Source organism: Dendrobates tinctorius, unplaced genomic scaffold, assembly GCF_039654945.1.
Source record: "Dendrobates tinctorius isolate UK_male_01 unplaced genomic scaffold, ASM3965494v1 ptg000003l, whole genome shotgun sequence".
Taxonomy (NCBI): Eukaryota; Metazoa; Chordata; class Amphibia; order Anura; family Dendrobatidae; genus Dendrobates; species Dendrobates tinctorius.
The window spans coordinates 68,851,612-68,876,071 of record NW_027361671.1 but is presented as its reverse complement, the minus strand read 5'-3'; the positions used below and the strand labels follow the sequence as shown (position 1 = coordinate 68,876,071).

General features: G+C 41.9%; 1 protein-coding gene across 3 annotated transcripts in view; it reads right to left on the bottom strand.

Annotated features, from left to right (window-relative positions):
- SNCAIP (synuclein alpha interacting protein) overlaps positions 1-24,460 on the bottom strand; it is a 320,769-nt gene that overhangs the window by 13,486 nt on the left and 282,823 nt on the right. For 2 of the 3 annotated variants that reach the window (XM_073556172.1, XM_073556094.1), the window contains 5 exons: positions 18,360-18,485; positions 15,646-15,815; positions 12,483-12,563; positions 7,932-8,967; positions 3,514-3,584 (listed from right to left, as the gene is read on the bottom strand). In XM_073556172.1, coding sequence (XP_073412273.1) covers positions 3,514-3,584; positions 7,932-8,967; positions 12,483-12,563; positions 15,646-15,815; positions 18,360-18,485 — 1,484 coding nt within the window. The remainder of the gene's footprint in view (positions 1-3,513; positions 3,585-7,931; positions 8,968-12,482; positions 12,564-15,645; positions 15,816-18,359; positions 18,486-24,460) is intronic. The other variant, XM_073556231.1, reaches the window with a different exon arrangement.

Below are 24,460 nucleotides of genomic sequence, written 5' to 3'. Positions count from 1 at the left end.
GGCCATACAGTCTTTAAAAACCAACAAAGAAATCATCATTAAACCTGCTGACAAGGGAGGTGCAATAGTCATGATGAATACGTCAGACTACATGAAGGAAGCAAACAGGCAACTTATGGACACATGCTACTATAGAAAATTGGAGTCGGATCCTACACAGGACTATTACAAGGAACTAAACAAGTTGGTTTCTTGTCTGCCTGACCAGTCCATAAGAGCTGGCGATGACCTGATACCAGAGACTCCAAGAATAGGGACATTCTACATGCTTCCCAAAATCCACAAATCTGGAAATCCAGGAAGACCAATTATTTCATGTGTGGGCACCCTCACTGAGCAGGTATCTGGATGGGTAGAGGGTATTCTTAAACCACTGGTGAAGGATACATCCAGCTACATTCAGGACACAACTGACCTATTGAATAAACTAGCAGCAATAGGTCCTCTACCAGAAGGAACCATCCTGGCCACCATGGATGTGGAATCTTTGTACTCTAATATCCCACACCAAGATGGTTTACATGCCTGCAAATTCTTCATGGAAAACACAGGGACTGATGCTGATGCCGTGGTGAAACTTATAAAATTCATCCTCACCCACAATTACTTTGAATTTGACAACAGGATCTATCTACAGGAGACTGGCACAGCTATGGGAAGTAAAATGGCTCCACAGTATGCAAATCTTTTCATGGCCAAGCTTGAAAGCGATTTTTTGTCCTCATGCCCCATCAGGCCCCTGGCCTACTACCGCTTCATTGATGATATTTTAATCATCTGGACGGAGTCTGAGCAACAGCTAAAGACGTTCCACGAACAGTTTAATCAATTTCATCCCACCATCAATTTAACACTCAACTACTCCAGTACCGAGATTAATTTTTTGGACACCATCATTAAGCTAAAAAACAATGAAATAGAGACATCCCTGTATCAGAAGCCAATCGACCGTCCAACATACCTTAAATGGGACAGTTTCCATCCAAAACACATAAAGAACTCTATTATCTATAGCCAAGCCATCAGATACAATCGTATATGTTCCAACCCCATGGATAGAGACAAACACCTTGGTCGCCTCAAAAAAACCTTTTTGAATCAGGGTTACCATCCAAGAACAATTGAAAACCAAATTACAAGAGCCACCAGATTGTCAAGGAATCACCTGCTACATTACAAAGCTAAAGAAGAAAATAACCGAGTGCCTCTAGTAGTCACCTACAACCCAAATCTGGAGGTGCTAAGGGGAGCTGCACGGAAATTACAACCTTTACTACAAAAAGATGCCCGATTAAAATCAATTTTTCCAGACCCCCCACTGCTGTGTTTTAGGCAGCCCCCAAATTTAAGAAGCATCATTGTCAGAAGCTCCCTGTCCTCTCCAACAGCTGCAGGAACCTTTCCTTGCAACCAGAAAAAATGTAAAACCTGTCCATTTATAATGACCACGGACAAGATAAAGATCCCCAACTCACATCAGGACTACAAGATCCCAGGTACTTTCACCTGCATTACATCTAATGTGGTGTACTTAATTATTTGTACTAAATGTCCAACTGGGGGTCTGTATGTGGGGGAGACAGGGCAAAAGCTTAGAACAAGGATGAATGCTCATCGTCACACAATAAGAGAAAAAAGAATGGATCTACCTGTGGCAAAACATTTCTGTATCCCTGATCACAGCAGCATGGATATGAAATTACTGGTATTGAAAGGTAACTTCACATCTCAGATAGAGAGACGAGTTTGGGAGTACAAATTTATGACGAACTTTGACACTCTCAGTGCTGGAATGAATGTGTCGCATGGATTTATGTCTTTTTACATCAATTAAGGAATTTCCTTTTAAAACCTTGCAGGGCAACACAGAACTAGACCCCAATCAGAGGACCATAAAACATCCAGACTCCTTATCTATGAACTGGTCCAATGTTTATATTTATGTTTCTCCCTCTCCCATATTGATAGTTCTGCTTCACGTCACTTGTCTTATCTATTGCATTTTTTCTAGGCTGTATTGTGCATAAATATGTGACTTCAGATTTTGTATTAGTCTAGCCTGATGAAGAGACCTGAGTAGTCTCGAAAGCTTGCAATGTATTACCATCTTTTCAGTTAGCCATTAAAAGGTATCAACTACTGAGGACTCTCAATCCTGAATATTTTTCTATCTACTGGCTAACACGGTACAAAGATATACATCTTTCCTGTTTCATAACTTTCCTAAATTCTTATGAAAACATTTACAGCACATCCTGCACTGAACTACTGAACCAATTTAATATACCGTATATTTTAGGAGTCGGAGACAGTCCATTTTATACTGACTTCACAGCCCTGCTTTTCATACCATCGATTTTCATGGGTCTACCGCAGAAAAAATGAATTATTTGGCCCCCATTCATCAAGACCAGCAATTGTCTTGCCGGTTGTGATGAGGTGGCATGTTGGAGCAGACACTCGCGATTCATTAATAGGTGCACACTTATACTGAAACAGGCGAGGTGGGTAGTGGGTTGACCCTGTGTGTGCATCTTAGCAGAAATCCGTAACTCCAATCCCTGCCAGAACAAGTTTTTTAATGCCGCTTGAATGTGACGAGCGGTGTGGAGAGAGGAGGGACATGACACGACCTGTCCAGCCCCAGCTACGAAAAGCAAATTTGGCAACACCAAGGGAGCAAACAGCATACCCAAGAGATAAAACTACAGTACATAACAGCTATGATATATGGTGCATAATGTTTGGGTTTTTTTTCTGATCCCACTGTGCTCTCAGTCACTGTGGGGCCAATCCCATCACTCTATACATTTCTCATACATACATATCTGGGTGGGCAGCACTTTCTCACTGGCAGCGATATTTCCGATCCATAGATCCAGGTAATAAATCACAGAGGCCATTCCACGGCTGAGTAGTAAATATAGGTGTAGGCCCAGCATTGTCTTCACCTCAGCAGCCTTCCCTCCATAAATCTAGATTGCGCAGTACAGAGTACTGTGAAATGTGTACTGCGTTAAGGTAAAAGAATGTAACACCTTCCTTCCCATCTTGTAGGAGATTATAAATTCACCGCTGACACACCGTAAATGTAAACAGAATTTTGGAAGAAAAAAAGATGATTTTGTGGGCTCGGACTATACAACATTGAGCTTTTTGGAGGTGACTTTCCCACACATGACAGGAAATGTAGTTTCCATACACATCATCTGTTAAATGACTCCTGCTCAACAGAGACTACAGGCAATGCCAAGATGGAGCATGCGGCAAAATGGATTTATGAGAAGTCCTCTCTCTTTATATGAGGCTTACCAGTGCAGCCAAAAGTGCATCGCTCGAGCTGTCAGCAGGATAGAGCATTAGATGAATGATGTTAATTGTAGTGATAAAGCATGGAAAAAACCTACAAAGTTAATTTACATCTCTACTAAAGAAAAGAATGCAAGAACAGGAAAAAAGCAGAAGAGGAAAGAAAAAAAAAACTGTTTAATCAACACCACCAGCACCACATACCATGCATGATTAGGAACGAGGTCCTCAAGAAATGCCCTAGAGGACAGTTTTGCAGAGCAGGTGCAAGGCTCCTGGGAAAGTTCAATATAAAGGTCAGTACATGCAACGTGCAGCATGCTTACATATACCACAGTTATAGGACATGGAAGCAATTGTTTATACAGGCATATATAAATGTATATGACCTAAAGTTAAAGGGATAGTCAGACTTTTACCACTGTATATTTTAAATGCACTGGGAAGGAGTCCTTGTTTTTTGGTTTCCATTTGTGCTACCTTTGCTTCACTGGATATCTATGACATAGCCAGGGTAGTCCAAGAGCTGACAAGAATTTAGGGACCACATTAATAGGAGTAAAGTGCAGTTGTATCACAGTTCTTCATGACATGACAACACAACTTACACAAGCACTGTGTGTATTCTTACTGATAACTATAGACCTGTCTCTAATCTTCCCTTCATCTCTAAACTCCTGGAACGCCTGGTCCACTCCCGTCTTATTCGCTATCTCTTTGATAACTCTCTTCTCGACCCTCTCCAATCCGGTTTCCGCTATTTACACTCTACTGAAACTGCCCTCACTAAAGTCTCTAATGATCTACTAACAGCTAAATGAAATGGTCATTACTCCATGCTAATTTTCTTGGATCTCTCTGCAGCATTCGACACTGTGGATCATCAGCTCCTCCTCACTATGCTCCGTTCCATTGGCCTCAAGGACACTGTTCTCTCCTGGTTCTCCTTCTATCTCTCTGACCGCTCCTTTACTGTATCTTTTGTCGGTTTCTTCTCCTCTCACCTTCCCCTTACTGTTGGGGTTCCTCAAGGATCAGTCCTAGGCCCCCTCCTCTTCTCCTTGTACACTGCCCCTATTGGTCAAACAATCAGTAGATTTGGTTTCCAGTACCATCTCTATGCTGATGACACCCAATTATACGCTTCTTCTCCTGACATCACGCCAGACTTGCACATCCAGTTGGAAGAATGTCTCAAGTGGGGTACCACAGGGCTCTGTCCTGGGCCCTGTATTGTTCAACATCTTTATCAACGATTTAGATGAAGGAATTGAGGGTAAACTGATTAAATTTGCTGATGACACAAAGCTAGGAGGGATAGCTAATACTAGAGAAGAGAGAGAGAGGATTCAAAAAGATTTAAATAAACTGGAGAAGTGGGCAGCAACTAACAGAATGGTTTTTAACAGGGAGAAATGCAAAGTACTACATCTGGGCAATAAAAATGAAAAAAGCATATATAGAATGGGAGGAATAGGGCTAAGTGACAGCACATGTGAAAAAGACTTGGGTATACTAATAGATCACAGACTGAATATGAGTCAACAGTGTGATGCAGCAGCAAAAAAGGCAAATGCAATTCTAGGATGTATTAACAGAAGCATACAGTCTAGATCACGTGAAGTCATTATTTCCCTCTACTCCTCTTTGGTCAGACCTCATCTGGAATATTGTGTCCAGTTTTGGGCACCACATTTTAAAAAAGACATCAACAAACTGGAGCAAGTTCAGAAAAGAGCGACCAGAATGGTGACCGGTCTGCAAACCCTGTCTTATGAGGAAAGGTTGCAGGATTTGGGAATGTTTAGTTTGCAAAAGAGAAGACTGAGAGGAGACTTAATAGCTGTCTACAAATATCTAAAGGGCTGTCACATTGTAGAAGGATCAACTTTATTCTCATTTGCACAAGGAAAGACTAGAAGCAATGGGATGAAACTGAATGGGAAGAGACACAGATTAGATATTAGAAAAAACTTTTTGACAGTTAGAGTGATCAATGAGTGGAACAGGCTGCCACGAGAAGTGGTGAGTTCTCCTTCAATGGAAGTCTTCAAACAGAGGCTGGACAGACATCTGACTGGGATGATTTAGCGAATCCTGCTTTGAGCAGGGGGTTGGACCAGATGGCCCAGGAGGTCCCTTCCAACTCTACGATTCTATGATTCTATGATTCTATGACTTTCTAGAAAACACCGGCGATTGTCTAAACGCTGTGTCTAACATCATGTCCTCACTATATCTGAAACTGAACCTGTCAAAGACTGAACTCCTTGTGTTTCCTCCCTCTACTAATGTTCCTATACCTGACATTGCCATTTCCGTGTGTGGTTCCACTATTACTCCCCAGCAACATGCCCCCTGTCTTGGGGTCATACTTGACTCTGAGCTTTCCTTTGCCCCCCACATTCGATCACTGGCTCGCTCTTGTCATCTGCACCTCAAAAACATTTCTAGAATTCGACCTTTTCTTACTTTTGACTCTGCAAAAACGCTTACTGTTTCTCTTATTCATTCTCGTCTCGACTATTGTAACGCTCGTCTAATCGGTCTCCCTCTTACCAAACTCTCCCCTCTCCAATCTGTCTTGAATGCTGCAGCCAGGATCATATTCCTCACCAATCGTTACACCGATGCCTCTATCTTGTGCCAGTCATTACACAGGCTACCCATCCACTCCAGAATTCAGTATAAACATTACAATCACCCACAAAGCCCTCCATGGCTCAGCACCACCTTACATCTCATCCCTTGTTTCAGTATACCACCCTACTCGCACCCTCCGTTCTGCTGATGACCTGAGGTTAGCTTCCTCAATAATCAGAACCTTCCACTCCCGTCTCGAATACTATACACGTGCTGCGCCAATTCTTTGGAATGCACTACTCAGGTCAATACCATTAGTCCCCAATCCCTACAATTTTAAGCGTGCCCTGAAAACGCATTATTCAGACTGGCCTATCGCCTCAACACATTAACCTAACTATCCCTGTGTGGCACAGCCAAAAGTTTTACCATAACCAGGTTCCCCGCATCATGTTCCCACATGCTTTATGCATCCATTAGCCCTCTGTGTCTGTACTGTTACACACTTAACATTATGGCTGGTCCATACAATCAGGGCAACTGTTACCACCCACCTTTCGTGTCTACCTCTTTCCTCATAGACTGTAAGCTTGCGAGCAGGGCCCGCATTCCTCTTGGTATTTGTTATAATCTATGTGATTATTGTTATGCTGTAATATCTATTGTCTGTACAAATCCCCTCTGAAATGTAAAGTGCTGCGGAATATGTCGGCGCTATAGAAATCAAATTTATTATTAAATTTATTATTCTTACTGATCACTCTTACTTATTAAATCTGGCTGAGCTGTAACATCAGATACAACGCCTGGAGCCGTGCCTGAGAAAAGCTAAACCATGAGGGCATAAAAGAGGCACAGACTGAATACAGGGCAAATAAAAACATATATAATTGCAATTAGATAAGTACAAAACACAATTAAAACTACTTAAAATGTATGGTAAGAATGTCCCCTAAACAATCATAGGAGGGGGATATGTAACGGAGCCAAAATAACGGCAAGAGATAATAATCTGTCAATTATATAAACTATAATAGCTATAAATTAAAAGATGCTACAGTGAGACAATTGATAGCGGCCTGCATGGCAGTACGTGAGCAGGGCGGGCTATCAATCCCAATGACATGGATTGATTAAAGTGTGTGCACTTTATAGTAAGTGGTGACCGTAACCACTCCCTGCACCACTCTGATGACTGGAAGAGAGCTGTCGCAAGGAGGATGTAAGTTCATTTTCTCCCTGTAGCTGCTGCTCCAATAAGGCGCCAAGCAGCATTTTGATGCCATTTAACTGCAGATTAATCCTAGTAGTAGTAATCCAAGTAAATAGCGTTTCTGGACATGACAGAGACCAACGTGTACTATGACCACTTGTGAATAATCATGTATTTAATCTTTTGTATGATGTTTGTTATCCTGAGAAGTAAGAGTAAGAGAATGGCAGGACCCTGTAATAGTTTACCTCAAATAAAGGCAGGCATGAAGTAATATAAAGAAAATACCCAACACATATAGAGGAAGACAGGCATGACAAGGTAGGATCTAAGCGGTTTTTGGAAGGTTAGGTTTTGTAATGAGAAGGCTAAGATTTACCCTCACTTTAAGATCAGAGGAGATCCAATCTCTAGGATACTTCTTTGATCCGGAAAATGATGGGCACACATGTTGGGAAAAACAGAAAAGGTTAAGCTGAACCAAATTAGCTCTACTGCTCCTTTATTCTCAGGACTGGTGGGAGTCCAAAAAGACCCTCACTGGCCATAAAGATATGAAATATTCTAGTAATATGCCATGACATTACAAGATGGGAATGGTCCTTGAAGCATGGGGGAAGTACCATGGTTCCACAAGAACTGCAAGCACTACCAACACATCTCATCAAGGAAAGTAGTTACTCAGCTAATAAGATAATTGAGCTACAAATGGTTTATTATTCAATTTAATAAATTCTGGAAAAAAAAATTCCAATATAGCAACTAGTTGGTATACAATGACTTTGTTAAAACAAACATTCAAAAATTTTACATTGCTCTTACTTACATTTTTGCTTTTTCCTTTTGTATTGCTCGAAGGTGACGCCTTTGTATCTCCTGCCTTTCTGCCTAATGAGGAAAATGACAGTGAAGTTGAGGACGATGAAGCTTTCACAGGATTCGCAGAATGACTATTATTATTGTTGTTTTGATTTCCACTAAAAGTCTCCATTATTGATCGAAAAGCACCAAACGGTTTTTTATGCTGCTCCCCAACTTCTCCAATAGATTGGGACTTTTGTGTCTTTCCACCATCTTTCTCCTTAAATTCATTGGGATCTACTTCAGTCTGTTCCACTTGAACAATAGGGTCCTCAAAAGTTACCCTGAGTTTCAGATTTTGGGAAGTCCTGCGTTTGGAAGAAGGAGATTTTAAAGCACTTTTAGGGCTTGTTGTCTTTTGTGCTGAAGAAGAACTTGAGTCTGTTGAACCTGAAGGTATGCTCCCTGTTTGGTATTGAGGTTCATAGTCTGGGTCACTACTTTCTGATGTTGGTGATGGACTATGGCCATCCACAGATTTAGATTTTAACCCTAAAACAAACCGTCGTCCTGCAGTGTTTGACTGTGTATGCTTTTTTATCATCAGCTGGAGAGCTTCAGAATTCTCCACGTTTTCCACTATAGGCTGTGGTCTTGGCTTATCAGCTTTTCTAATGGGTGTATGCTTTTGATCCTCTGAGTTGTTGGAGTCTGTATCAGACTCGCTGAGAGACCTTTGCATAAGTTGCCGTAATCGAACAAGCTTAAACTCTCTTTTCTCCAGCGGGATCCGTTTAGCACTCCTAGATGATGTCCCATCCTGGAACTCCAGTGATAGTTTTTCAGGACTAGAAACATTGTCTGCCAAGTCTTTTCCTAACAACTGCCGCAAAATCTTATCAGACTCTTCATCTAGTGCTCTACACCTGAGTCTGCTGGGAGCAGATGTGCTTAGTGACTGATAGCTGTCGTGAACCCCATTTAGTTTATTTTTCTGTGTAACATCATCTAATTCAAGTGACTTCTGTGGGAGACTGTCTGAAGATGGGGACGATGGAGAACTGTGGAAAGAGAATCTAATGAATGCAAAGAACAGTCATTCTGAAAAACAAAGCCATAGCAGCAAGGCCCTGATTCATTAAATACAGTAGTTTTCACCAGAATTCTGTTCTAAGACGGTTTGAAATTTTGCAAATTTTTAGCTGAACTTTCAGTTGCAAAAAAAATATTGACGAAATTTAGTTTATACACCCGTCTTGGCCAGCACAGGCAATTTTTAAAAAAATTAGCTGGAGCTTAGAATTGAGAAGGCTTGGCCGAATGCATTCAGATGATTCATTGTAATTTACACCAAAGTGGTGTAAGTGATAAAAGAAGTGTACTTCCGTCTCACTGCAGTACATTTCTTGCGGTGGTTCAAGATAGCTGATGCGCCAAATTCATTAGGAGACGCACAGCTCTTAATTAATTTGGCTCATCTTAAATGGAATCTGTCAGGAGGTTTTGCTATGTAATCTGAAGACAGCAGGAGACAGAGGCTAAAAAACAATTCAGGGATGTGTCACTTATGAAAGTGAGTGCTGTTGTTCACTAACTGTGAAGGATTTATTACTAAGAGATTAAAGGGCCCGTTACACACAGCGATCTCGCTGGCGAGATCGCTGATTTTGTGACACATCAGCGATCTCTCCAGCGAGATCGCTGTGTGACATCCAGCAGCGATCGCCCCCCCCGCGGGGTATCGCTGATCGTGCTGGATCGTCCTGGCCCGTTTTTTCATTGCTGGTCTCCCGCTGGCCAGCGTGCATCGCTGCGTGTGGCAGCGGGAGCCAGTGATGAACGACGCTGCACGCTGGTTACCAACGTAAACATCGGGTTTCTAAGAGCAGCGGGGCCCTTAGAAACCCGATGTTTACCCTAGATACCAGCGTGCACTGCAGGCAGGGCGGGAGGTGGAGGCAGAGCGGCGCACAGACCGGAGTAGCTCTGCTATCTGCTACTCCAGTCTGTCAGACCAGAGTAGCAGATAGCAGAGCTATGCTGGTCTGTCTGCGCCGCTCTGCCTCCACCTCCCGCCCTGCCTGCAGTGCACGCTGGTATCTAGGGTAAACATAGGGTTTCTAAGGGCCCCTCAGAATTTTCAGCTCTACTTATAAGAGAAGCTTTCACGTACTAGACTATAAAAGCCCGTCAGCCTCTATCTCAGGTGTAACCTAACAAAGATGCATATCTAACCTAAATCTAAGTGGTTGTAAGTGGATTTCTTGGCAATACCTCCGTGATCTGACATTTTTTAACATTTTGGAATGAATAACATATAATATCACATTTCTGCTCCCTCGGCCACCTACAGCTTCTCAAGTTTCAGTTTCTAGAATTACGGCGATCTGCTGATCATCAACATTACAGAAGTGATTGTCTAGATAGAATAACCACTTTCACTATATATGTGATCAACATGTACCTTAAAATACATAGCTTTTAAAAAGTTAAATCTTACGTTACTATTTAAATGTTAAAAGTAAAATGTTCTCAAAATTGAAAGTAGAGTTGCTTTTGGTAATTTATATCTAATTAATGAGTAGGTGACAGGTTTGGCACCATATCATGATACTGTAAAGTTCTTGAAGTAATAGTTCTTTAAGAGAGAACAGAAATTATGAAAACCTTCTATTCCTATAAATATTTGACAAATATGATTTACAAAATTAAATATATGCTAAATAAAGTAGCAGTCTAATGATTAAAAAAATATCAGTCATTAGTGCCCCAATGAATATATACAGATTGCCTCATTTTCTTTAGGTATTCATTTCTATCTCAAAACTCAGGGATTCCATTTCCTCAGTTAGGATTTGTGATCTTATGGTGACCATCTTGGAATTAAACGACATTACATTCTCTACAGAGGGCTGCCATCGCAGTCACCAGAAGTTCACATATGATGAAATTGCATGGAATGTACCACTGAAGTTCTCAACATGGGGTGACTGAAACGCCTATCACAATTGCTGATGGTGACTAGACAGCTCCTGTCACAGACTTATAATGTAGGAGATCACAACTCAGCTTGCATGACTGTATACTTGTGACCTATTAGATTTATTCAGAATAGTTTAGAGGGAAAATAATCACATTGTTAACACAGGAGGCAAATTACTGATTCTAGCTGTCCAACTGATGCTCTGCTGATGTATCGTGGTATTTATAGTAGAAGACAGAGGAGTAAAATGCACATTAGGAATCAAAATGGAGACTGAAGAACACAGGAGGCTGGACCGCAAGAAAGTGCACAATATACAACAGAAGTGAAGAGTGTGACAATCAAATGGTGGGGTGAGGGCAGGGATGGCTGGACTGTTCATAATTTCTTTTTATCTGTGTCCATTAACCTAATTTCAGATCTATAAAGAATATGCTATTATACTAGAATTAGAAAATTCTTTCAAACATTGAATCTTTGACACCTTGTTGCAAAGCTTATGACCTCAGGTTACATTCTGTTAATGGGTTTTCCCTACACCTGTAGCTTGCTTTGTGGTGGGAAATGTATATTCATCAAGTAGAGATCTGTTCTGTAGCTTACTGATTATATTACACTGTAGCATGGTGGAATGATGAGGTCCTTAGCTGATCACCATCACATAATAATGGAGTGGTACGATGGAAAGGCTTCTCCTGCATGAAGGCATTACACAAATAGTCCGTGAATTACAAGAGCCGTAAGTGAATTTCAAGATGTGAAATCCTAGCCTGTGATAATGTACACATAATGCGCAAGACTTTGTGAATGAGGTAAAAATAAAACTAAGCACAGATCAATATTTGAGTATATAGCATTTGAGAACTCATCTATTATTCACAGCCCATAAAATATATACACTTCATCTCTAAGGGCCAAAGAATTGACAAATAAATTCAAAAAAGTAAATTATTATAATACAAGTATTCATATAAACATACCATGACCTATTCATGACACCATTACGGCTTTGGCTTATAATAGACATGACATTGTGATGGGTATTTTCCAATGGATCCTGATAGACATGGGTGAATCAAGATGACTATATCGCACTCTGATAAAGGAGTTTTCTAGTCTTAGGCTACAAGGCTGCAGACTTGTGAGTCCTCACATTGCGCACGTTGCATGATATGAGAATTCTATGGAACCAGTGGTGGACGCATGACCGCAAGTACAGTATGTGTTTTGCAAACATGTGGTCGCGTGCTGACCAGACAGGCGCTACCTCGCTCAATGTAGTGTACTGAGCAAGGCCGGAGAAGTCTAGTCGGACTGTGGCCAGAAGTATGCAAATTACATAGTAAGATCACATGATCGTCTGCCCATGGCGCCAGCATCGAAAAATCTTTAGATCGTGCAGAGTGTACGATGTGGGGATTCATAAGTCTGCAGTCACAGAGTGATAGCAGACTTATAGCCTAAGGCCGGAAAACCGCTTCAAGTATTTTTTACTCAAAAATACCAGAAAACATAAACCACAATGGACCCTCCAAACAATAGAGATGAAAGATACAAAGTGAAAATGACAGCTTGAATATGGTATTCTAGTACCTGGGGGATGTTGGCACGGACCTCTGGGCTTCTAATAGCTGTTGGAGATGTGTCTGTAAAGTGATCCGCTCCGTTGTCTGCCTGTAAAGAAAAGACAATGTTGGTTCTTGCAATCACTCTACCAATATATCCACAATGGAAAGAGAAGCTGTTAAGGCAACCAGACTCCAGGCTGCTGGTCTCAAGTCCATCATGTCACTCCTCTCCTATGTATGCTTTCTGGATACCATGGACTAGAATTCATAGCCTGCATGCCCGGCTGTATGGTAACACATTACCATAAGTTTGAATTGGGATATATTCCCACGTAAAAGATTTACAGCAGAAGTTTCTGAGAACAAAGTGGAAACCATGGGAAAAAAAGTTTGGCTAAATATTAATCATTTTAATTACTCATGAATGTTTTTTATTAATTTATTTTTATCACCTGCGACGCCTAAATAATTTGTACGATATAGAAATCCTTATGACAGAATATAAAATGTTAGAGCTTCTTCAGTACGTTAAAGGGCATCTGTCAGTAGGAGCAACCCACCACAGGATGTCTACATGGGCATGTGGGTCATAGGAGGCTGAATAAAATGATACCTTGATATCTGCAATTCGATGTCTTATTTCAGAGAAATCTTTGTTTTACTTATATGTAAATAAGCTGTTAAGATCTATGGGCCGGACGCTGATCTGCATGAGACTCCGCCTCCAGAGGTTATGTTAAATCAGGGTTCCCCAACTCCAGTCCTCAAGGCCCACCAACAGATCATGTTTTCAGGATTTCCTTAGTATTGCCCAGGTGATAATTGCTTCACCTGTGCAATAGAAGGGAAATCCTGAAAACATGACCTGTTGGTGGGCCTTGAGGACTGGAGTTGGGGAACCCTGTGTTAAATGACATTACCAGTGTGAGACATGTAGATCAGGAGAGCGTGCTTTCAGTCATTACATGTCTCACACTGGTAAAACCCCCTTTCATTTAAAATCACCTCTAGAGGCGGAGTCTCATGCAGATCAGCCCATAAACCTTAGAAGCTCATTTACATATAACAAAACCTGTGGATTTCTCTGGGATAAGACATCAGATCTCAGATATCAAGATATCATTTTATTTAGCTTCCAATGGCCTACATGCCCATATACACGGCTTAGGAAGGATGATCCTACTGACAGATTGTCTTTAAACAAGATCTTCAAACTGAAAAATTCTTCCATTGGTTTTGCAGCTAAAATGCCTCTTATCTATAGGGTGCAATATTCTAGACTGGCTATGGCAGGCCAGATAGTAATGTATCCCCAGTTTTTCCATGTAAACGATATTTCATATTCATTCTATGGAAAGCTTCCTAGCCTAAAGAAACCTATTAACTTCAAACTGTTTTATGTATCTCAGATTACAGCTTGCTGTAAATTACTACTTTGCCACACACTCTGATTTTTATCTTGTGTTTGGCTATAGAATACCATGTAAGCAATGGTTATCAAAAAAGCATGATTAACCCCTTCCCACCAAGGGCATTTTTTTCTTTTTGCATTTTTATTTTCTCCACACCTATATATTATTTGCGACAAAATAACTGGAGCACATAAAATCTCCCCAGGGTGTGGAGGGAGAGGGTACTGGAGTACATTTGTGCTATATTTTGATTGTTGAGGAATCAGCCAAAAACTTCTGTAAAAGAAAAACCAAGCTCACAAAGACCATCATAAAAAAACAACAACAATCAAGTGAAATTTATGCAAATTAAAGATCCGTTTCACTGTACCAGCAAAAGCTATGAGATTTCTGAAATCTCATGTACACACTTTGTTTTTTTTTCTTTGAGAACTGCAGCATGTCACTTCTTTCAGCGTTTTTTCAACCATAGAAAGTAATGAGAGTGCAAAAACGCAGCAAAAACCCCCACAGGTATCAGATATTGCTGCATTTTTTGTGTGAAAAAAGCAGCTACAGCAGCATGTGAAACCCATTTATTTTTGTGACTTTCCCAAGTTTAGTCCATAATGTCTTGGTCTCTTCACCTGAGAATGATAGTTAGGATTAGTACAGTTTAATTAAATTATGTCATGGTCCAGTCCGGAGTTTATTTTCTGCTGTCTTCACTCCGGACTGGTCATGCGGGAGTTAATCTCCTCAGCCTCGTTCTGGAGCTAGCTGGGCTATTTCAGTCTCTCAAAGCCTGCTGACCAGTGTTAGTGATAGCTCAAGCTTCCAGTTTAGAGCCTCTGACCCTTGTACCTTCGTGATCCTCCTGCCTTTGACTGATATTCACGTGTATGACCCGGACTGATTTCTGACCCCGTCTCTTGGTATTCGTCTCTGCTGTTACGTTCCCTCTCTGGCATCTGACTCCCCGGCTTGTACCCCGACCACGTATTTCATCTCACGGTTTAGACCCCGTGCTCATGTTCTGGCTTTCTGACTCTCGGCTTGGTATTTTGACTACGTGTATTGCTGCTCCTTCTGGTACGTCTGCTCCTGCTAGTTTCTGACTCGGTTCGTCTGACTATTCTCTCTCGTTACCTGTGGCACCTGTGCTGTGGCTCAGGTTTGCTACTCAGTGTGTAACCTCTCTTCCCTCACCAGCTCCACCTGGTGGAGGTTTCACTACAAATTAGTGATGTGTGCAACGTAAACCTAAAATTAGACAAAAAGGCGAAAATCTAAATGAATATGAATAAGAGTTTACTGCCCCCCCAAAAAAACAAAAAACAAAACAAAACAAAACAACGTTCACAAAAAAATACTATTTTGTTAAATTTTGTACTTTGTCCCCTCATCTGCCGTTAACTGGGGTCAGGAAACTGCAATTGTAAACTGTCAAATAATTTAAAGGCTATAGCAAAAAAAAAAAACTAATTTCACTTTTCACATTTCATTGCCTTCATTACCACCGTATGCCTATTGGGCCAATTTGGGTGATACACAAAAAGGCCACATAATAGCTAAAATCGCATGGAACACAAACTTGTTGAGGGACCCAATTTATGTAAAATACACTCAAGCAATTGACCCCAGTAGATAAGATTTTCTACGTCTTGTCATCTTATCTCTACTGTTTCCAATGGATGATCTCTGGTCTCCCACACAGGCAACAGTTCTCAAGTGGATCTTCAGGTCTTAAAAAAACACAGGACGGAACCACATCTTGTAATTGTAGGCCTTGCTTACTCTTTAAGTTGCTTGGTCAGCTTGACAACTTGTGATGCCAATGACATGCAAGTCTCCACCACCACCAAGTATCGGGAGCACATGCTGTGGCCTTGATGTTCAGCACTTTGAGATGGCTTCTCTCCAGCATGGTTCTGAATGGTGACATTTGCTCCATATTCAACTAATGTCTGAAAAATAATATGAAAGATTTAGATTGTCTTACAATATAGGATTTATTTTTTTCTACGAAAAATGATTTATTTTTACCAATTACACAGATACTTCTACTGCCACCATCTACTCCAGCATCCATGTGTTAAAACCTTTGATCTTTATATCTTCAATCTTTCCATTCTGACCACATGTATTGAGTAAAAGTGAAGAAATATTCACACCTCATCAGAGATGTGGCACTGCAAACATACTGCCCATGCCCATCAAGGCACTAAAAACTATATATATATATGAGCTAATAAAAAATATATCTTAAAAAAACCCCAAATGAACAATTATGCTGTCAAAAGAGAGTATTTGCTATCTAAGCCATTTTTGCATGAAAAACATCAGTTTATGATATTTGGCACCAAACATAAAGCATCTGAAATGTTGGCTCTTCCATTTCACATTAATGTATATTTTAGAGGACAGCTAGCATTTTAGACAGTGCCAAAACTTGACTCATTAAATTCAGACAACCTTTTGGCACTGGCTTTGGTACACACTCAAAGATTTCGGCTTTTGATATGTTTTCAATTATAGAACACAGAAGAAAGAAATATAGTAGGTGCTCCTCTCAACCAGTCTGAGACTACCCAAAAATTGCTTCTCTTTTGGGCTCAAGCTTTCCTGTCCCACTTTTTGTTGTGTGCAACTGACTTTATAAAAAGAGTTAAGAGAATTAAATTGAGTTGTAATAAGACAATGTTCATTAGAGACATACGGTGACATATAGAACTGCCCAGTTACGGAGCTGCACAGCACAGGACCATCGACTGTATAGTGGCCGCGGCCAGGTAATGCACATCAGCCACCTATTTGAATCAATAGGGGGTGGATGTACAGAACTCGGCTACAGCCACTATACCGTTGATGAAGCTGTGCTGTGCAGCTCCATACCGAAGCAGTTCTAGTTGCCGCTGATACCGGAAACTGCTGATCGGCGGGGGGGTGTCGGGTGTTGCATCTCAACCAATCTGACATCGATAACCTATCCTAAGGACAGGCCATAACTGTTAAAGTCCTGGACAACCCCTTTAATGACCCAAGTTAGTGCAAAAAGGCTGACTGTGATGTCAAACTTCTAAATGAAATATTTTTCCTGCTGTCACAAGTCACTGTATGAACAAACCTATGAAGATACAGAATATTCACAGTCACCATACAGATCAGATATTATCTGTCATTTGTTTGTACCCAAATCTATCTGTAAGTTTGGAGCCCAGGGCCAGGACAAGGGGTTGGCAGGGTGGGCACCTGCCTAGGGTGCCACCTCCTGCCTACCAGAGCGGGCGCACATTGAAAAAAAAATTGCTAATTGTTTGCGGTCGCAATTTTTTTTTTTTTTTTTTTACAAAGTTTGGAATTTTTTTCACCACATAGATAAAAAAGAACCTAGACATGTTTGGTGTCTATGAACTCGTAATGACCTGGAGAATCATAATGGCAGGTCAGTTTTAGCATTTCGTGAACCTAGCAAAAAAAGCCAAACAAAAAAACACTTTTTGCAATTTCACTGCACTTGGAATTTTTTTCCCGTTTTCTAGTACACGACATAGTAAAACCAATGGTGTGATTCAAAAGTATGACTCGTCCCGTGAAAAACAAGCCCTCACATGGTCATATTGACTGAAAAATAAAAAAGTTATGGCTCTGGGAAGAAGGGGAGCGAAAAACAAAAACACAAAAACGAAAATACCTCTGGGGGTTAAACAACAACCACAAGATGGATTTCATCACCCAGGTATCATTTTAATCAGTATAATGGCGCCAACCTGACACTGTCTGTAGGTTACTGAGCAAAATCTTGCTGACAAATTCCCTTTAAAGGGGTTTTCTATTTTTCATCAAAGTGGATGTTAAATGCGGGGAGGTGTGTAAAGTAAAGAAAGATTGTACTCTCTCTCTGCCGCATGCACATGTCCCTGCATTTTGGCGGCTGCAGTGGTGATGTTGACATTGGCTGCAGCCAATCACTGAGCTCAGTGGTTCTCTCAAACCTTTGGTGTGCACTTTGCTGAAAGCGGAAAACTTTTCAAATACTTTGAAATATGAAATCATGCTATGCAGCTCTTTAAAAGACTTATCCAGCAATATCTTTACACGGTCAGTCTGTTCTTCCCCTACCGACACATCTGTGATTGAATTGATATGCAACTGAGGCTGCGCTATATCTGAAGCTTTTGTCACTATAGCTTCATCTACGGCCTGATGCTGACTGACGGGTTCTTTGCCTGAAACTATAGCATACAGGCTGCCTGTCAAGCGGAGGAGAAGCCAGCGCTGGGCGCGCAATAGAGCTGGAGTGACAGAAACGTCAGATCTACAGTCTCATTTGCATATCAATTAAACTTCTGATTTCCTGGCAAATGGAGGAACGGACTGGCCATGTAAAGATATTGCTGGACCTGTGTGAGATCCTGCCGACAGATTCCCTCTGATATTTCATGAATTTCTCACCAATCCCAAGACAAGCTCCATGTAATAAGAAGTTGCACGTTAGTTCTGCTTCTTACCTGCACACAGCCCAGATATCCATTCTGAGACGCTATATTCACCGCACTGTTCCCACATTTGTCTGTTTCATCCAAAGAAATCCCTTGCTCTTGCATAAATTGAAGAAGCCACAAAAGTATTTTTTCCTATGAAGGAAATCATGAAAGACAGTTCTCAGTTAATAGAACTCATTTCAAGAGCAATGCTATGAAACAGAGGTCACTAAAACCTAGGTATATTGGCAGAGGGAATGAGGCAATGTTTTATGAAGCCACTTAACAACTGTTATCCATTAAATATTCTGCATTTCATATCCCCTCTGGTAGATGCATCAAGCTGCAGTAAACCTGGAATGGCTTCTGCAGACGTCTCATACACTGCTGAGGGATCGGAGCAGAAAGAGGCTTTTGTCGGGATGGAATAAGTCTTACGATCTACCAGGTCTCTGAATGCCGATCTCTGTATATCCCTGCCCACACTACTGATTGATAGTTTTCTGTGTTTACTGTGCATAGGCAGAAAGCTTCCGCCAATCAGTGATGTGGCAGGGATATACAGAGCTCATGAATATGGATGACTACAAGCAGCAGGTTTACTAGTCCTCTGGTGATAACCCACTGCTGATAAAAATGTGATTGTATCAAAACTACAGGAAGCAGCCCAGTAAGTTAAGGGCCCGTTACACGTAACGATATCGCTAGCAATATCGCTGTAACGTCACTGATTTTGTGACGTAGCAGCGATATTGCTAGTGATATCGCTACATGTGACACTTACCGCCGACCGGCTCCCCCGCGATGATTGCTGATCGCGTGAGAACGGCCTGGGCCATTTCTTGTCGGCCGATTCCTGCTGGGCTTCCTGTGGCGCCGACGACCGACGCGTGGACGCGGGCGGGAGGATGTCAGGATCGCCTCGTATGACAGGTAAGTAGCGACTCCTGACCACTCCTATGTCGCTGGTGAGATCTGCTTGTGTGGCAGCTCACTAGCGACCACTTAGCGATGCACCAGCGATCCATATCGTTGTCGGGATCGCTGGTGCATCGCTACGTGTAACGGTACCCTTACACATCACTGGAATCAGGGATGTGGCTTATAGATTACACAGAAAAAAACCTGGTGATTCCCCTGAAGCACAAGCAATATTTGATGCAAACACAGGAATCTACGGAAATGTATAAGACACGTAGATATCTTCCTTTATCTTCTTTTCAGATCTACTCCATCATGTGTGATTCCAGCATAAAGGAGAACAAACACATCAGAGGGCCAAACATTAGTTCCCTTCACAAGCACGCATGACGTGGCCAAGGGAATAAGAGGTTTCTATATGGAGAGATGCATAAGCCGTCATCAGATACCTCTATCATCAGCTTACCTCCAGGGAGAACAATAGAATCAGGTGTTAAAATCCAACATGCCCAATCCTTCTCCCCCCTGAGGACGTCACCTGGAAAAGTCAGGATACTCCATGCACATCAGTGTCTGAAGGCCTTTAGCATCTATTCATACCATGTGGTCACATTGACATTTTTGAAGTTCTTTTTCTAAAATCCCCAAAAACATACTGATCGGGAAATTAGATTGTGAGCCCCAAAGGGACAATGATGATAATGTCTGTACAGCGCTGCAGGATATGATTGCGCTATATAAGCATAATAAATAAAAAAATTGTGGCAAAACAATAGCGTTTTACACAAATTAAGGAAAACTGCAGCTAAAACCAATATGACTGCAAACGAAGCATACACTTATTATTTTACTGAACTACAAATATCAAAATTATCCCCAGCCCTTTCAGGAGAGGTGGCAACTTCAAGCCATCATCAAAACCTAAAGACAAGCTTGTGTTATTTCTGCAGCAGGAGAACATTATAAACTCAAGAATCACAATAAAAGAAATAACTAGAAATTGGGCAGGTAAGGCTACTTTCAGACTTCCGGCTTTGGAATCCGGCGGCCTGCGGTGAAAAGCCGTAGTACCAGATGCGGCTGAAAACGCAGACACCGGATGCTTCATTTGGCCGGATACGGTGGAGGAGAAATTTAAAGGAACAGATCAGCAAATGTGAGTGAATATGAGACAGAGAAAGAGAGAGAGAGAGTGAGAGAGAGGGAGGGAGAGTGAGAGAGAGAGGGAGATTTTATTTTTTGCCACCGCTTGCAGGGTTAATTGACTTGGAGAGATCCGCTTGCAGGGTTGACGCGGAGAGATCCGCTTGCAGGGTTAATTGACGTGGAGAGATTTTATTTTTGCTGCCGCTTGCAGGGTTAATTGACGCCCGAGGAAATATTCCGGGCATGCACAGTAGAGAAAAGCGGTCCGGCAGAGGGAAAAAATGTTGCATGCAACGTTTTTTTTAAAACGCCGCATCGTCACTTTTCGCCGGATCCGGGAAAAGCCGGACGCGCCGCGTGTTAATGCGGCATCATCCGGCAACAATGTATCCCAATGATGTAAAAGCCGGATCCGGCACCACATATCGCCGGATCCGGTTTGGGAAATTTTCGCCGCAGGGTGCCGGAATCAAAAAGCCGGAAGTCTGAAGGTAGCCTAAGAAAGGTTATTGGTACAGTACAATAGGTACAAAAATGGGAATAACTGGCCAAAATCTCCTCAAAACCAGTGATTTCGGAAGATATCCTAATTTGGGAAGGCAGAAAATGGGTCATAAAAAGGTAGGGAAGAAGGTGTAAAGGCCAGGAAGTGTGTGTGGATGTGGGTGGCCACATAAAGGGGGCATGGCTACAGCAAAGAAACATTCCTCAACCAAATGGAGACTGTAAAACGTTGCCAAACATGAGCAATACCTAGATTAGGTATATAAAGATCCTGTGGCAACAGACATGTGTAAAGTATGGTTAGCGAATTCATGGTGGGCCGAACAGGTCCTTGTGTATCTGTCCAGGTTTCCCGGTCCTGATGCCTGCACTGCCTTTGTAAAAAATGATGGAACAAGTTTGCCATTATACTGATTGAGTCTAGGAACTATATAATATATCTCACTTTAGGGGAGAAATCACGGCTGGCGTCTTTCCAAGGTAAAAAAGAAAAAATGTGATTATGATAAAAAAAAATTACCTTGAAAAAGGTGCCACTCTGGTGCCAAAACGCATTGGTAAATAAAAACCTTTATTGTATACCATCAAAGGTTCTTCATTTTCGTAAGCGCAGCACAAGTACAGTGATATTTACACTAAAGTAAATTGCTATCTGGAAGAATTATTTCTCCAGCCATGGGGCTGAAGCTGCGGATACTAAGGCTCTTATTAGTGTAGTGTCCATATGTAGAAGGGAGGACCGGACTGCCAGGACTGCTGAAGTGCCGGGTCTGGAACTGCTGGGGCCGCACCTCATGTTGCTGGAGAGAATGCAATTGTAGCCGGAGCGAGCCGGTAAACTGGGTAAAGGGGGCGTGGTCAGAAACAGTAAGCAAAAAGGGGCTGTGCAGGAATGGAGAGGGGCTTCCCACCAGAAAGCTGAGCAGGTGCGGATCACAGCCGCAGTGAGGAGTGCGATAGGCCGCAGCATGCAGAGATAGGGCGGTAGTGTGAGAGATGCACCCGTATCAGCCGGTGCGCAGGGGAACATGCGTCGGACAGAGCATCGCAGTCTGGACGTCCGGGCGTCGGATGACATCCAGGGAGGAGCACGCTGGGTAGAGCATTGCAGCGCAGCCATTTCGGGTGACGGTGGCTGCTCAGAGAGACACACGCTAAGTGGAACCTTGCGGAAAGCTCGATTCTATAGCTCTGCAGTTACATGGACTAGGAGCTCAGCGGGTAAAATCGGAGACCGTCCGCTGCCGCCAGAAGCAGGACCGGGTGTTGGGCGGGGATGCCTGAAGACATTGCGCTGACCTCCTTCGGCATTCTACTACCCACAGGACCTTCAGAGAGTGACGGGTTGCAGAGCTGAGATAAGTGAACTGTTATCAAAAAACTGCCTAGTTTAACAACTCCCTGTCCTCTCCAACAGCTGCAGGAACCTTTCCTTGCAACCAGAAAAAATGTAAAACCTGTCCATTTATAATGACCACAGACAAGATAAAGATCCCCAACTCACATCAGGACTACAAGATCGCAGGTACTTTCAGCTGCATTACATCTAATGTGGTGTACTTAATTATTTGTACTAAATGTCCAACTGGGGGTCTGTATGTGGGGGAGACAGGGCAAAAGCTTAGAACAAGGATGAATGCTCATCGTCACACAATAAGAGAAAAAAGAATGGATCTACCTGTGGCAAAACATTTCTGTATCCCTGATCACAGCAGCGTGGATATGAAATTACTGGTATTGAAAGATAACTTCAATTCTCAGAGAGAGAAACGAGTTTGGGAGTACAAATTTATGACGACCTTTGACACTCTCAGTGCTGGAATGAATGTGTCGCATGGATTTATGTCTTTTTACATCAATTAAGGAATTTCCTTTTAAAACCGTGTGGGGGCATCACAACACAGAACTAGACCCCAATCAGAGGACAGTAAAACATCCGGACTCCTTATCTATGAACTGGTCCAATGTTTATATTTATGTTTCTCCCTCTCCCATATTGATAGTTCTGCTTCACGTCACTTGTCTTATCTATTGCATTTTTTCTATGCTGTATTGTGCATAAATATGTGACTTCAGATTTTGTATTAGTCTAGCCTGATGAAGAGACCTGAGTAGTCTCGAAAGCTTGCAATGTGTTACCATCTTTTCAGTTAGCCATTAAAAGGTATCAACTACTGAGGACTCTCAATCCTGAATATTTTTCTATCTACTGGCTAACACGGTACAAAGATATACATCTTTCCTGTATCAAAATGGAGGATACCAGAATGTACCGCATCTTTATGGAACTAAAACCACTTCTGAAGAAACGTGCACAAATGGACAGCGACATTTTTTTCTTATCTAAATGCAAAAAGGAGAATCTAATTCCCAAAGGACTCTGGATTACAAACCCAATTCTTCATACCTACAATACCCATTATGCACAAAACCTTTGTCACAGGACTTCTGAGAGACTAAGGAACCACCTTTTACATGTCTGCTACAGCATAAGGAGTAAAGTCCAGGGGCAATTTGAAACTCTGAGGAAAACACTTACAGAAAGCACAGAGCAAAAATTACAACAATACTACAACAAACTACCGACCTTTCTGGTTCATAACAAGGAAAAGAAACTGCACAGACTGCGTCTCAATTCAGGACTCTATACAAACAGATACAAAACAAATCCAAAACCTGACAACTTGGACAACCACTTCACTCCAGACACAAAAGCATCTAACTGTGTCATCAATCTCTCAGATTATAAACCCAACAAAGTGGAACTGGCCGTGCTTTCTAGAGGACTCTCATTTTGTCCCACTAAGGCCCTAGATAAAACTGAACTCTGCAGTGATATGGAACAGTATTTCAGGAGACTGCGCCTGAGGGAATATTTCAATGATACAGAAGATTCAGAAAACACTCAGACCGAAGGAAAAGGGATCGTAACAACTAGGAAAAGGTCAGACTGGACACCTTCACCTGGACGCAACCCTCATTTGGATAAATATATAGACTCCTTCAGACATTTGATAAAATCCACAATCATAGACACTAACAGGAGACAAGCATCCAACATCAGTGCCCAGGAGAGAAAGGCCATACAGTCTTTAAAAACCCACAAAGAAATCATCATTAAACCTGCTGACAAGGGAGGTGCAATAGTCATGATGAATACGTCAGACTACATGAAGGAAGCAAACAGGCAACTTATGGACACACGCTACTATAGAAAATTGGAGTCGGATCCTACACAGGACTATTACAAAGAGCTAAACAAGTTGGTTTCTTGTCTGCCTGACCAGTCCTTAAGAGCTGGCGATGACCTGATACCAGAGACTCCAATAATAGGGACATTCTACATGCTTCCCAAAATCCACAAATCTGGAAATCCAGGAAGACCAATTATTTCATGTGTGGGCACCCTCACTGAGCAGGTATCTGGATGGGTAGAGGGTATTCTTAAACCACTGGTGAAGGATACATCCAGCTACATTCAGGACACAACTGACCTATTGAATAAACTAGCAGCAATAGGTCCTCTACCAGAAGGAACCATCTTGGCCACCATGGAT